Source organism: Vombatus ursinus, unplaced genomic scaffold (assembly GCF_900497805.2).
Source record: "Vombatus ursinus unplaced genomic scaffold, bare-nosed wombat genome assembly UNPS02010304.1, whole genome shotgun sequence".
NCBI lineage: Eukaryota > Metazoa > Chordata > Mammalia > Diprotodontia > Vombatidae > Vombatus > Vombatus ursinus.
The window spans coordinates 2,928,181-2,944,848 of NW_020950082.1; the positions used below are offsets into that span (position 1 = coordinate 2,928,181).

A 16,668-nucleotide genomic window follows, 5' to 3' on the forward strand; every position below is an offset into this window, starting at 1 on the left:
CCCAGCCATGTTCTTTTTTCAAACTGAATATAGGTGAACAATTTATGGTCCTATAAACAAAAGGATAAACTGGGGGAGGGGGGAGATACAGATTTGAAAGACACATAGCTGATAAACAGTGTTGGGAAAGGAAATTGAGGTAGGTCTATCTAGTGGGGTACATGTGATCAGAAAATTCTAGAAACAAGTACTATAAGAGGAAGCTTTCCAGAGAGAGACAGAGACAGAGAGAGACAGAGAGAGAGAGAGAGAGAGAGAGAGAGAGAGAGAGAGAGAGAGAGAAAGCACACAAATTTTCTCATGGGAAAGATTTCTCCTCATGTCTTCTTGAGAGTAGCAATACCTGGGCTACAGCGAGGACTTTGCAGTGGTGTTGAGTGCTCCACAAGTTCAACGAAATGGAAGAGCCCAGAATAATGATTCAACACTAGCAGTTGGGGGAGGCAAATGGTAGTCAGGAAAAATTTTGTGTAGAGATGCCATGGAAGCTGAGTTTTGAAGTAAATTAGAGGTTCCAAAAAACAAAAGTAGAAGTAAGAAGGGAGTACATTCAAGATGTGGGAGAAAGCCAGTGAGTACAAAGGTCCCAAGAGAGGATACAGAGGGCTGTGTATGACAAACATCAATGAAACAGAAGACTAGTTTGACTAGACTGTTTTTGTATGTGAATGGGGCTAATGAATAACAAGGATTCTGGAAAGGCAGGCTGGAACCAGACTAGGAAACAAAAAGGAAGGTCCCTGAGCTCAAGGAACTTCTATTCTTGGGGAGGGGATATACAACAAGTATACATATATGTATATTCAATAATACGTTGTATTCAAAAGTACATTGAAGACGTTTTACTTTCCTAGGTTTTATTCTTATTTTTCACAGTACCTATGATTTCAGTGATACATAAAACTCCCAATAAGAAGCCATCCCCACCACCCCTTCCCCAAACCCACAACCAGGATGGGAGGTCTAGCACTTGCCCTGAAATTTAAGAGTCAGAGATTCCCTGCAGCACAGAGGTTAAGTGACTCACCAAAGGTCATGCAGCCTTGATATGCTACAGGTAGGATTTGAACCTAGGTCTTCACCTGGTAACCTGAGCTGCCTTTCTTTTTCTTTTGTTTTCTAACATTCCTAATGTGAATACATAAGTAAATGGACTCCTGATTTGACTATACAATGTGCTAAATGTTACTTTTCCAATAAGCTAAATTTTAGAAATATGCTAAATGTCTATGCAAAATGTTTCAAAATGCTAAATGTTACTTTTTAACTGAATATTATAAACTAACAAATGTTTTGATTGAAATTGTATAACTTTTAAATGTAGAAAAAGTCATGACTTGCAACTAAATTATTTGGAAACAAGTAATCTCTGAAAAATATTTCCATAAACACAAACCTTTGAAACCATCAGGATATACATCAGAGAGGAATTTTGTATTAATGTCTCCTTCAACAAAGCGTTTATGGTTGATCACTTCTCGAAGTAAAGCAATATTATGTGTAACACCTAAAAAGGAAATAGCATTAGAACAAATTAGAAGACTATTACTCAGAGGAATATAATATTATCATTCCTGAGAAATTAAATAACGTTACAGGCTGGAAGGTATTCTAGGAAGTTACTTGCCTTCTCTCTCTCAATTCACTCATAAATTCAAGTACTTACTTTCAAAGAATCAAGGTAGTCCTTTACAAAATGTGATAATTTCTTGCTATCTATTCCAATAATTTAAGGACTATGTCAGGTAAGAACTCATATTTCATTGAAAACTGATGGATAAGAAAGCCCCCACCCACAACAAAACATTTAGAGCAGCACTTTTTGTGACAGCAAAGAACTAGAAACAAAGTAGATATCCATTGAAGGAAGAATAGATAAACAAATTGTGGCACATGAATGAATATCGCTATACTGTAAAAAAAAATCACAAATATGATAAATACCAGTAAGTATAGAAAGATCTGTATGAACTAATACAGAGTGAAGTAAGCAGAGCCAAGAAAACAATACACACAGTGACAATTATGTAAATATAAAGAAGTCATTTAAAAAAAATCAAAAGCAAATGTTGCAAAATTAAAAGGAACAAGCAGAGCTCCAAAGAAGTGATAGGAGAAAACACTTATAACCCCATCCTTTGCCAAGATATGGGACGTTACACATGTTTTTAGACTTTTTCAATATATGAGTCAGTTTGGCTAATTTTTTATTTTTTTGTCTTTAAAATTTTTGTTCTGTGGGATTGAGGGGATTTTGGCGATGTAAAAAAAAGACATCAATAAAAATTATTCTAAAAAAGAAAAAGAAAAATTGAAGACATCATAAGGAACTCCTCACCAATTCCACACTTCAGATCACCTCAATATTATCGTCCCTTCTCTTCTCATTAGCTCCAGTCCTTCTTGCCAATTCTCTCAAGAGACTTGGACCTCATCTCTCAGTTCTCAAGAAGCTTACTCATTCTATAATGTCCATCTCTATAAATTTCAACTGCTACTTATCCATTAGTTCCTTGGCTCTAGCCTACAAATGTACCTAAATCTCCCTCATCCTTTAAAAAAACCCATTGACTCTACCATCCCACTCAAGCCAGTCTTCTAAACTTCTCTTAACCTTTCGCACACAAACTCTTGGAGAGGAAGCTGGGAGGGGAGAACTGTCCCCCCTAGATCCCTATACTTTCTAACCTATTCATTTCTAAAACCCTTGTGATCTGGTTTAACTTATACAACTCCACTGAAATACACTTACTCTCTTTAAGGTTACCAATGATCTACTGCTAAATTAATTGCCTTTTCTCAATGATCATCCTTTATGACCTTTCTGTAGCTTGACACTGTTGATAACTTTTTCTTCCTACTGTATCTTCTCTGGGCATTTGTGATATCTATTGGTCCTCTCTCTTAAGTTATTTGACTGCTTCTCAGATATTCATTTATGTTATGCCCATTAACTGTGGGTCAGTCGATAAAAATTTATTAAGGACCAACTATGTACCAGGCATTGTCATAAGCACTGGAGGCTAAAGATAGGGTCGATTCGAAAGTATAACAGGGGAGACAACATGAAACAACTGTGTATAGAAAAACTACGTAAGACTATAAACCAGAAATAATCAACAGAGGGAAGGCACTAGAATTGAGAGGTATTGAGAAAACCTTCCTGTAGAAAATGAGATTTTAGCTGAAACTTAAAGTCAGGGAAGTGAAGAGGTAGAGATGAGGAGGAAGAGAATTCCAGGCATGAAGCAGTCCATGAAAATGCTAAGAATCAAGAAATGAGTGTCTTGTGTGAAGCACAACAAGAAGGCCAGTGTCACTGAATTACAAATATGTGGGAGAGCATAAATTGTAAAAAGACTGGAAAGTTATGGGGGAAGGCAAGTTATTAAAGTCTTTGAATGCCAAACAAAAGGATTTAAAATTTATTCCTGGAAGTGATAGGGAATCACTGGAGTTTAATGAGGGCGGGGGGAGGGTGACATGGTCAGATGTGTGTTTTAAAAAGGAAAATCACTTTTGACAACAAGTGGAATATGGACTGGAGTGAGAAGAGACTTGTGACAGGTAGAAAACCCAAAAAACTATTGAAACAGCCCAGGTCTGATGTGTCCATGGCCTTTAACAGGATGTGAAGGGGGCAATTATGGGGACAATGTCAGAGGAAGTAAAAGAAGCATATGCAAGAGATGTTAGGCAAAATCAAGAGGTCTTGGCAACAGATTAGATATGGGGGCAGGAAAGGGGGTGAGAGTAAGGAGTTAAGAATGATATTTGGGGTTTAAGTCTAGGTGACTGGGAAGATAATGGTAACCTGAATATTAATGGGGAAGCTAGAAAGATAGATTTGGGGGTGGGGGTGGAAATGGAGAGGATAATGGAGTTCAGTTTTGGAAATGTTGAATTAAATATGTATGATTTAAAGGGTTCTATCAAAAATTACAGTTCAAAAGTCTATGCTACAGAAACAGTTTTACACTGTGTAGTATAACAATAAGGCTTACTTTGAATACAAAGACTAAGCACACATTCACAGTTATGAACCACTGGATTTAAAAAAAAAAGATTTTGTAATTCTTTGCATCATTCTTAGCTTTAGCATTTTCCACTTACTCTGGCTGTTTCAGCAGGGTGTAGCTCTTCAGCAGATCCCACTTGTCTGAGTATGAATCACTTTCAGAGTCCTCTGAATAGTCAAGGTTGGGTCAATCATTACCATCAGCATCAGCATCAGCATCATCTCCAGAAACATCACCTTCTCCCTCAGCATTCTCTAACTCATTTGACCTAAGTATTTGGCTCTCTATTCTCACTCACGTGGCAATCTCATTAGCTGCTATGGATTTAATTACGATTTCTATGCAGATTGTTGGCAAATCTAGTTCTCTAACACTAATCTCCCACCAAGCTCCATCAACCACTTATCAGATATTTATAATTAGATGTCCTGTAGGCATCTCTACTTCAGAATGTCCAAGAGAAAGCTGATTAAATCTACCCAATTCCAAATTTCCCTCTTACTGTTAAAGATGCCCTGATTCTTCCACTCACCCAGGACTGAAACCTTCAGCTTTTCAACTATTTTCTCTCTCATCTCACTCATTTAATCAATTGCCAAATCTTATCATTTCTTCTACAACAGTATCTCTCACGTACATTCCCTTCTCTCGACTAAAAAAGCAATTACTCTAGTTCAGGCCCTCATGACTGGCCAACTAGTCAAGAAAGCAACATCCTTTCCGGATGTCATTTCCTCAAGTCAATCCCTATTCTCATCCATCCTCCAAATGAAAGCATTAAAAGTACGAAGAATTATAAAAATACTAGCAATCACCTACTAATTCCTAAAGTGTACAACATTCACATAAATATATCCCTTTGCTCCTCAATGATCATCTCTAGAATTGAATATTAAATCTTTTCTTGAATATTTAAAGTTTCTTACTACCTGGTGCCTTCATACTTACATTCTACTTCCCTACACATACTCTTTGATCTAGCCATAGTGATTCTATAATTTCTACCTAATGATTTCAGTCCTGTCCTCTGAAACTGAACAAGGTTAAGTCTCACTCGCTATTCATTATCCATGACGATTCATCATCCGTTTAACTGCCTTTGCCAAAACCTAACTATTTTTTCCCAAACCCCTGACTGTTAGAATTCCTTGATTTCATTAAGTTTCAGCTCAAGGAAAACAAATTCCCACAATGGCAACATTCAAAAACTGTATTTCTCTTTGTGCACCTAATCTCTCTGTCATGAAGTGTGCCAAATTTTGCTTCACCAGTCTTCTGGAAGCATTTTATTGACCAGAGGACATCAGAATTGTTCTTTTCTTTTCCTTTCTTTCTTTCTTCTTATCTTGTTCTTTTTTTTTTTTTTTTACAACATTGATGTTACGGGATGAAATGCTGTCTTGGTTATGTTCACTTCATTCTAAATAAATTCAAACACGTCTTCTCAATTCTCTCAATCTGCCTCTTCATTTGTTACAACAAAATAGTATTTCCTAAAATTCATATACTATAATTTGTTCAGCATTTTTTCATATAGCAACAATTACCTTGGGTTTCTTGCCTTCAGAATTGCCTATTAATACCCTTAGATTATTTTATCAGTTTATCAATTACTCTTTTTTGGCCTAGATGAGAATAGTAAATCTTTCATTTTTCTAGGCCCACGTGGGAATTTTGCAGTGAACTCTAGTTCCAACTTTAAAATCCTCTGCTTTTTGTAGTAATATGCTAGAGAGCTTCCTAAAAGGTTTTTAGTACCCTATCACCTTTAAGAAAGTACTACATTACCTTCTAGGATTCTAATGACCTACCAGTTAAAAACCAATCACTTTGCCTTTAAATCTTTCTTTCTTACTTCACTCTTCCTTCTCTTCCTTTAAGTTTTAGTTAAAGAAAAACAAATTTGCACATTGACAACATCCAAAAATTCTTATCTCTGTTTCCTAATAAAGGAATAAAGAAATAATCTTTCTTCTTTTTTTCTTTCCTTTCTCTTTCCATATCCCTTTGAATTCAAAGACTTGTCAAACATATGGAGTTATGTTCGGAGTTCTTCTTTGTATCACTCTTAGTTTTGGGGTCCTCTGCTTCCTCAGGCTGTTCAGCAAGTAGGAATTCTTGTGCAGATCCCTTTTTTCTTAACTGAATCACTTTCAAAGTCCTCTGGACTTTCAAGATTGGGGAAACAGTAAGAACTTTTAGACAGTTTATGAATACATCAAGCCCAGGAGCCTAATATCACATCTGCCTCTTTTTTACTTCCAGCCAGTTCATCGAGTGTTGCACTGAGGAGCAAAACACTCTAACATCTAAAAAAAGCCTAATATCTCTTTCACATAACAAAACCTGAATTACTATTATACATCTAGCAATGATCCCATTAAGTCCTCTTTTCTTTAGACTAAACATTCAAAAATGTTTTTAACCCAAGCTCATATGGCATAGTCTTCAGTCCTCTAACCATCAGGGTTATATATGATCAGGACAGAAAAAAGAAAAACTATTATTTCCCTTTTTAAGACACTATACTTAGAGGCCAGGCCCATCACAATCCTGGGACAGCACCAAGCCTCCAGTGGGCTCCAGTACAGCACCAGGAGAGTGGCCAGGCCCTTGACATCCCTGGTACAGCTATGAGCATAAAACCAGCCACCTGGTAGCACCTGTGCAACACCAGGCAAGTAGCCAGAGCCTGTATCCCCTGACAAAAGAATTTTAGGACAGTGCCCCCTACATCCCAGGAGCAGAGCACAACTTTAAAAGCAACAAAATAAGCTGGAAACATTAGTTAAAAAGAAAACCTGACCATGGAGAGTTATGGTGACAGGGAACATCAAAATGCATACTCAGAAGAAGACAAAAATGTCAAAACACCTACATACACCAAAACTCCTACAAAGCCTAAAAAAAGAGAGAATTGGTCTCAGGCCCCAAAAGAACTGAAAGAGCTCAAAAAAGAATTTTAAAAATCAAATAAGAGAAGTTGAAAACAATTGGGAATAGAAATGAGAGAGATGGAAAAGAATCACGAAAAAAGAATCAACAGCTTGATAAAGACCCCAAAATGGAAAAAGATATACAAAAATTTACTGAAGAAAACAACTCCTTAAAAAGTAGAATTAGCTAAATGGAAAAGAAGGAAAAAAAGCTAACTAAAGAAAATAACTCCTTAAAAATCAGAATTTAAGTGAGAGCTAATGACTATGAAACATGAAGAATAAGTCAAACCAAAAAAAAAAAAAATGAAATATCTCATTGGAAAAACAAATGAACTTGAAAATAGATCCAGGAGACATAATTTAAGAATTACTGGACTACATGAAAGCTATGATGAAAAAAAAAGAGTCTGGACATCTTCAAGAAATTATTAAAAAAAAAAAACTGCTCTGATATTCTAGAATCAGAATATAAAGTAGTTACTGAAATAATCCACCAATCACCCCAAAAGAGATCCCAAAATGAATGCCTTAAAAAGCAGAATTTGCCAAATGGAAAAGGAGGCACAAAAGCTCACTGAAGAAAATAATTTCTTAAAAATTAGAAAGGCAAATGGAAGCTAATTACTATATGAGAAATCAAGAAATTATAAAACAAAACCAAAAGAATGAAAAAATAGAAAACAGTATGAAATATCTCATTGGAAAAACAACTGACCTGCAAAATAGATCCAGGCAAGATAATTTTAAAATTATTGGACTATATGAAAACCACGATCAAAAAAGGAGTCTAGACATCATCTTTCAAGAAATTATTAAGGAGAACTGCCCTGATATTCTAGAACCAGAGGATAAAATAGAAATGAAAAGAATCCACTGATCACCTCCTGAAAGACAACCCCAAAGGAAAACTCCTAAGAATATTATAGCCAAATTCCAGAGTTCCCAGGTCAAGAAGAAAATATTGCAAGCAGCCAGAAAGAAACAATTCAAGTATTGTGAAAACATAATCAAAATAACACAAGATTTAGCAGCTTCCACATTAAGGGACGGGGGGGGGGGGGGGGGGTACTTGGAATATGATATTCCAGAGGTCAAAGGAGATAGGATTACAATCAAGAACCACCTACCCAGCAAAACTGAGAATAATCCTTCAGGGGGGAAAAATGGACATTCAATGAAACAGAGGACTTTCAAGAATTCTTGATGAAAAGACCAGAGCTGAAGAGAAAATCTGACTTTCAAATACAAGACTCAAGAGAAGCATGAAAAAGTAAACAGGAAAGAGAAATCATAAGGGACTTACTAAAGTTGAACTGTTTACATTCCTACATTGAAAGATGATGTCTGTAACTGATGAGACCCTTTCTCATTATTAAGGTAGGTGGAGGGAATATATATATAGACAGAGGACACAGGGTGAGTTGAATATGAAGGGATAATATCTAAAAAATAAAATTAAGGGATGAAAGGATTGTACTGGGAGAAGGAGAAAGGTAGAAGCAGAATGGGGTAAATTACCTCACATAAAAGAGGCAAGAAAAAGCTTTTACAGTGGAGGGGAAGAAGGGAAGGTAAAAGGGAATGAATCTTACTCTCATCAGATTTGGCTTAATGAGGGAATAACATACACACACAATTGGGCATGGAAATCTATCTTACCCTACAGGAAAATAGGGGAGAAAGGAATAAGAAGGGGGGGTGACAGAAGGGAAAGCAGATTGGGGGAGGGGGTAATCAGAAGCAAATGTTTTTTAGGAGAGACAGGAGAGAATAGAATAAATGGGGGAGGGGAAATAGGATGGAGCGAAATATAGTTAGTCTTTCACCACATGACTATTATGGAAGTGTTTTACATGACTACACATGTATAACCTATATAAAATTGCTTGCCTTCTCAGTGACGCAGGGTAAGGAGCGAGCAAAGGAGAGAAGTAGGAACTCAAAGTTTTAAAAATGAATGTTAAAAATTGTTTTTACATGCAACTGGGAAATAAGATACACAGGCAAAGGGATATAGAAATCTATCTTGCTCTACAGAAAAACAGAAGGGGAAGGGGATAAGAGAAAGGGGGGTGACAGAAGGGAGGGCTGATTGGGGGATAGGGTATTCAGAATGCATACTATCTTGGGGTGGGGGAAGGGAGAGATGGGGGAGGTGAGAAATGGGAAAATTTAGAACTCAAAATCTTGTGGAAATGAATGTTGAAAACTAAAAATAATTAATAAAAAAGGAAGAACAAAAAAAAATAAAGTAAAATTAAAAAAAAAAGAATGAACCCTAGAAACATCAGATATGTAACCTTGACCATTATAGGAATCTACATAAACACACTGTTGTGTAATCATCCAGTGTTGATAATCTGCTGCAATTTCTCTCAGTAAAGCAAGAAAGGTGGCCAATAATATCACCATGGTTACATGAATCCCTGACCATGGCAGATAAATTTCTACCTCTGCATAAGAACTGAAAACAGAGTTGCCCTAAGTATCGTCTTTTCCTTGAATCATACATATGCCCACATTTCTACTTCTGTCTTGGCAAACTGATACACAAGTTGGAAGGAGACATGTCCTAAAACAGCTATGTCCCAAGCTAGAGACGGCTCTGTTAGCTTGGTCACCAAATGCTACACCATTTCATTGTTTACATAAGGGTAAAACTTCTCATCCTCTTGACAGAAACCTATTAAATTTGTTTGTTTTATGCTGCAGAATAACTATAATGAAAGAATAATTTATTAATAATAATGAATTTCATTTATCCTGTCATTTGTACAAATTCACAACAGACTTTTAAAGCACAGAAGCTGAGATGAGATAAAAAAAAACTCTTGAAATCATACAATTAAAAAAAAAAGAGTCATTTTAAGTTATTAACTGAAACATAACTTTGGGACCTGTTCCCAGATACTGCAATGACAATATCAGTTCTGTTAGATAACCTCACTTGAAAAAGTATTTAATGAAAACTGGTGATAAAATAACTCAAATTACAATTTACTTGACATTTCAACACTAAAAAAAAAAAATACAGAAAACTTATTAATTACAAAAATAATTATTCAGGACTGCTAGGTGGTGCAGTAGATAGAGCACTGGTCGTGGAGTCAGGAGGACCTAAGTTCAAATCTAGCCTCAGACACCTAACGCTTACTAGCTGTGACTTGGGGCAAGTCACTTAACCTCAACTGCCTCACAAAAAACAAAACAAAACAAAACAAAAATAATTACTCAATGTCATGTGAAATTTATCTTTAAAAATTAAGATAAAGGAAATGACAAAAGACTAACATCAATATATATTATAAAAAAAGAGTCAATCAATTCCATATATTACATGAATAAATCTAAACCATTTTCTAATTTAGTAATACAACATGTAACAGTATAGCCCTAGAAAAAGAGGAAACCCAATAAAAAGATTCAGTTTAGGAAATTACACATTAACCCAAAACACAGCAATTGCTCTTACCCCATCTCTCATCCACTACTTATTACAAGTTTTCTAATAAAGAGATTATACATGTTAGAGGCAGCAAGGTGTTGCAGTGGGTAGAGCATTGGACCCAGAATTAGGAAGACTTGAGTTCAAATCTAGCCTCAGACACTTATTAGCTGTGTGAGTGGGCAATTCATTAAACTTCTGGCTGCCTTGGTTTCCTCATCTGTAAAATGGGTATTAATATGATAGCACATCCTTCTCAGAGTTGTTTTAAGGCTCAAATAATATTTGTAAAGTTCTCTGAAAACCTAAAAGCACTATGTAAATGTTATTACCACTATTACTTTATTTTCCAATTCCTTTTACCACATCATCTGAAACATTCTCTAACCTTCCTTAATAAATTCCAATATACGTTTTCTATAGCACTTTTGATAATCCAACTTTAATGCTCCAAAAATATTTCAAATTAATCTAATTAGAGAGACAACTGAGGCTACAATCAGAACACAACAGAAACCACATAATATAAAGAAGTAATCACTATTTTTCAAGTCAGTATTTTTAGAAATCTGAATTTGTAACGGAATAACTTATCTTGGTAGAGAAATTATCTTTTCAAAAACTAAGTTAATAAAAGGCTTATATTTGTCTGAATTGTCCTCTTAGTTGCAAAGCACAGTAAGTCTATGAAGGCAGCAATGTTCTAAGTTTCAATCCTGGTGCTAAACTTTTTTCATATTTCTTTTGGTTTAATTTGTCTGGATCTGAAAAATGTATATTGAGTTCCCTCATTGTCATAGTTCCACTGTTTATTTCTTCCTCTAACTCATTTAGCTTTTCCTTTAAGTAGTTAGTTGCCATGATATTTAATGCATATATATTTTAAATACTGCTATTAATTCACTGTCTATACTACCTTTAGCATAATATTGTTTCTATTTCTCTCTTCAAATAAAGTCTATTTTTGCTTTTGCCTTGGCAGAGATCATGATTTTAACACCTGCTTTCCTGAGTTCATCTTAGACATGACAGGTTTCTCCCCTACTCTTTGGTTTAACAACTAAGAGATTAATCAATAGTCTTGAAACAATTGGTTTTATGAGGAAGAAAGACTGCATAGGGTTGAGAAGAGTGAGTGGGATGTAAAAAAGTAAATACACTAAGTATAGACTACAGTAAAAGGAAGGAACAACAAAAGGTGTTGACAAGTTCAAGTAAAGTATTCTTACGGTTGCAGTGGATAAAGGCTTTCGAGTGCTGTTATAGAATGAAAGAATTTTAGAGTTAAAATTAACTTCAGGCAATCTAGTTCAAATTGTTCATATTACGAATGAGGAAACAAGCCTCATGACAGGTGATTCAAAATACAAAATGAGGTTTTGCCACATAATGGTCATAGGCATCAAAATGTTTAAGAATTTGTTTATTCAAATTATGTAATTTACATTTTTAAATCCCATAGTCAAAATAATGAAATATTAGGGCAAATCATTCAATATAACTGAAGACAAAAAAACCCTACATCTCAGATACTGAAGAGTCATTTCAGTAGCAAATTAAATATAAGCTTTTTCATACTTATCACTTGAAAAATAATTTTTAAAATATAATAAAGCAGGAAAATAGTGATTTTCATTTTTCTAAGTGATGTTTCAAGAGTGCAAATGAAATATCAAATTAGTATCCCCTTTAGTGTTCTCAGACATTGACAGAAGATAAAATGTAAAAAATTACACTATGAAACTAGATCTTATCATGGGTTTGTTTTTTTCTTAAACTATTTTAAGATCCATGGTGAAACTTAGTGGCTGATGATAAAGCCTGGATCTTGGTATCTTAACTGAGACTACCCCCTTCAAAGGACTGAAGTAAAAAGCAAACATATTAATGCATTCCTAACTAATAAGCAATAGACTAAACTCAAAACCATTAAATTCTAAAAACTGGGATGAAATTTGGTTAAAAAAGATATCCAGTAAAGTAAAGGTTTAAAGGAATCTTGAAATTTGTATTTCTAGATGGCTTCTCATTTCAAATGAGAGGAAAGAACCTATCTGCCAAGAAATTACACTGGTTAAGATAAGGAAACGAATGACAGAAATACTTTTTAAAAGTAACTTTATAGCTTCAATAAACTTCTTTATCATACTCACAAAAAATTTGCCGCCTTAAACATTCAGGAACTTAGAAGTTTTATATTTGCAATTTAACATGACCCCTGTCAAAGTTCATGAGGTCTCCATCTGTGTGTGAATAATCGCCAGACTGGAAAAATGAGGAGCCCAAGACTGGCTTGTTCATGACTACCTGCTGCTTCCAAAACACTGGCCAGACATGAGCTCCACACACTCACAGGATCAAACAGATGCCACCAGGCCCTGCTTATTTCGTGTGAACTCAGAAGCTAAATTCAACTAAATTATGTCTTTCCGGCAATGTTTCTTTTTCTCTACTAAAACTGGCAATCATTCAGGGGAAAAATAATCATATTTGGATATTCAAACAACTACAAGAGAAATACACTGAATTAGGACTAATTTTATTTCCTTCATTATTTAATTGTTCATCTCTTTACCTCTCAAAGAGTTAAGATACTTGGACAATATATAACTGTGAGTCTTAACTATAACTTTGTCGTGATTCTTTCTAAATTACTCATTATGATCTTATTTTCTTTTCTACAGGTTCAAAATTTTAAACATTCATTATATGTGAAGTTTTATACCACAAACTTTAAATTTACCTTTGTAACAGCATTTCTAAAAGAAAAAGTAAGTCAGCAAACAGGTAACTATATAACTTATATTTCCTAAGAATTCAATTTTCACATGTGTTTTACAACTTGAATGAAATACTTTTATGTATAGTGCAAAGGGCATTATATATTATAAAATAAATTTTTTAGTAAACATTTCAAAGAAGTACAATGTTTTATCATTTCAGGAACACCAAGTTTGTTTCTACATGGTGATCACAGTATTGTGGGGAATGATAATCATGGTTTTTGAAATTACTTTTTGAAGTTTTAGCTTATAGCTTACTCACTGTGTCCTATTCCACTGTTCAAAAAACACCACCATATAAAAATATGGGATGCCTTTACTCGTATTTAAATTTGAAATCATGAAAAATTACTTTAAAAGGAACACTATATAGTAGTTTACATTAACAAAATGGATAGGGTACTACAAGGAAAATAAAACAGTTTAATGTCATGTTCAAAGAAGAATATTTTCATTCTAAATACTTATTGACACTAAACATATTCAGTGTTGATTAGCCCTTTACAGTATTAACATCTGTCAGCTTGACATATGCAAACAAAAATTTGCATTTACATGTGTATACACCTAATTGGAGTCCTACAAGCCACTTCATAGATAAACAATTTAATGCTTAACTTCTTGTGAGTTTAATTATGTTAAATTTAATGAAAAGAACTTTATTTGCATAATTATTGATGGCTAAAAGTACACTGCTGCAAGATTAAACAAAGATCTATTGCTGTACCACAGGTAGACTTTGCATATTATATCCCTTAATTAAAGGGTCAAAATTCTATTTCAATTTGAATTTTCAGTTTAAAGTTATAATTTTTAACATTATGCTAATATGTTAGCATTGAAATACTTCACCTATCTCAAATTCTGTGTATCTGTAGAGGAATTATAGAAAAACTAACTATAACAACCACATATGAGCTGTTTTCATAATGACAGGTTTCATAAACATAATTTAGGAAAATAAACAGAAGAAAAGGTGATAAATGGGGAGTATTTCATTTTTAAAAATGATTTGTAAAGTATATATTTTCTGATGAACACTGTATTTTAATTTATTTAATGAGTAGTCTATATCTTGTGATTAGGGCTTTTCATAAACTAGCAGCATCATAATGAGTATTACATTACCCTACTTCAAATTAATCCTTTAATTCCACTAGTCTGTAAATCTAAGAGTAATTTGGCTTTCATAGGTTACTATAACCTGAAAAAAATAACTGGATTAAAAACATAGATACATTTTATTGTTATTTGAAGGCAAAGACATATGACCTTTCATCTTCTATCACCAAGAAAAAGTTGTTTTCTTTCCCTTTTAGTTCTCCTTGTTCTAGGAAAGAAAAATAAGACGCTTCCTTATATCTAATTAACAAATGAGAAAACGTAATAGAAATAGTTCAGTATTTTAGGAGGAAAACAGATAAAGTAATAGATAAGACAAACAGGATGGTAAGAAGGCAGATAACTATATGAGGATTGATATACAAAGGGCTAAAATGGTAGAGTAGAGAAACAATCAGCTGACCTTTCCTAAATTCCAACAAAATGCTGGAGTAGAAGAACCAAAAAAAGATCAGGTGAAACAATTTTCCAGCCCAAGTTGACTTAGGAGGTCTGCAGGACAGTTCTGTTTCACTGCAACCATGGTGGGCCTGGGAACTCAGCTCAGGCCTTGCCTTAAGGGTGACTGTATAGATGCTGCCAGAAGCTTCATGAGCTCTCAGCCCACAGACGGAGAAAGGAAGGTGAGTAACTGATCAAGAGGAAATTATAGGGACCTTTTGTTGGTGCTGTGTTCAGGATGTTGTTGCACTGCCCATACCTAGTTCTAGGTCGCAGTCCCATAGCCAAAAAAAGCAGTATCACTAGCAGCAAAAGGGGGCACAGAGGAGCAAGAGTCTAGATCGCAGTTCTTGGACAGTGAGAAGTGCTTGTGGTCCTTCATGTGGGAGTAGGGGCTCTGGTTTCAATTTCAAGAAAGAGAAAAGCACAGGTAATAATAGCTGTAGAACAGCAGAGGGACTGGTCACAGGCCCAGGGCCAGGAGGAGTGCTAGCACTGGTGGCTAGGTGAATAAAGTTGCTACCTGGGTAAAGACCAGAACACAGAGCAGAAGAAGAGTGACCACTCCTTCTCCTTAAATCATGCCACCTTAGAAGCACTGAAAACCTACAGACCCACCGAACTAGCTCTGAAAATAGTAGCCAGCAAAGACTAAAGCTGGAGAAAATAACCCCTTTAACCCAGGAGCAGAGCCAAACTTTAACTAAAGTTGAAAGTCAAGAAATAAACTGAAAAAATGAGCAAACAAAAAAAGGACCAGACCATAAGAAGTTGCTATGGTGACAGGGTCTTCAAGACATAAACCCAAAAAAAGAAAACTATGTCAAATCAGCTATAAGCAAAACCTGAAAGAAAAACATAAATAGGTAACAGGCTGGGAAAGAATTCCTGAAAGAGTTCAAAAAGGAATTTAAATATTAAATAAGAGAAGCAGAGGAAAAACTGGGAAAAGAAATTAAAATGAAGAAAATTGTGAAATAAGAATCAACAGTTTGGTAAAAGAAGCACAATAATCCACTAAAGAGAACACCTTACAAAGCAGAAGTGGCAAAATGTAAAACAAGAAAAGCTCACTGAAAAAAAAATTCCTTAAAATTAAAATTGAGCAAGTGGAAGTTAATATATCCACAAGGAAAACTGCCTTGATATCCTAGAACCACAGGGTAAAATAGAAACTGAAAGAATCTACCGATAAACTCCTAAAAAAGACCTCAAAATGAAAACTCCCAGGAATAGTATAATCAAATCCCACAGCTCCCAGGTCAAAGACAATATATTGCAAGCTGCAAAAAAGAAACAATTTAAATAACATGGAGCCACAGTCAAGATCCCACAATATTTAACAGTTTCTGCATTAAAAGATGGGAAGGCTGTGATGTGATATTACAGAAGGGAAATGAAATAGGATAACAACCAAGAATAATCAGTTCAGAAAAACTGAGTATAATCCTTTTGAGAAAAAGTGGATATTTAATGAAAAAGAGGACTTCCAAGCATTTGTGATAAAAAGACCAGAACTGAAGAGAAAATTTCACTTTGAAATATAAAACTCTAGAGAAGCATAAAAAATAAACAGGAAAGAGAAATCATAACAGAACCAATAGGGTTAAACGGTTTCCATTCCTACACTGGAAAATGATCATTAAAACTCCTAAGAATTTTATCATGATTAAGGTAGTTAGGAGTAGACATAGACAGAGGGCATCAGGCTGAGTTGACTAAGATGGGATAACTTTAAAAATATAAAATTAAGGGAAGAAAAAAAGGGATGCACTGGGGAAAGGGGGACATGAGAGGAAGAGCAGAAGAATTATCTCACACAAAAGATGCACAAAAACAAGCTTTTACAATGGAGGGGGGCAGACTGGGGGTGGGGGTGGCTGTCAATGCTTGAACCTTACTTTCACTGGAATTGGCTC

General features: G+C 34.9%; 1 protein-coding gene across 5 annotated transcripts in view; it reads right to left on the reverse strand.

Annotated features, from left to right (window-relative positions):
* Positions 1-16,668, reverse strand: part of PCCA (propionyl-CoA carboxylase subunit alpha) — a 473,473-nt gene that overhangs the window by 208,540 nt on the left and 248,265 nt on the right. For all 5 annotated transcript variants that reach the window (XM_027854094.1, XM_027854095.1, XM_027854098.1 and 2 more), the window contains one exon: positions 1,397-1,507. In XM_027854094.1, the coding sequence (XP_027709895.1) occupies positions 1,397-1,507 (111 nt within the window). The remainder of the gene's footprint in view (positions 1-1,396; positions 1,508-16,668) is intronic.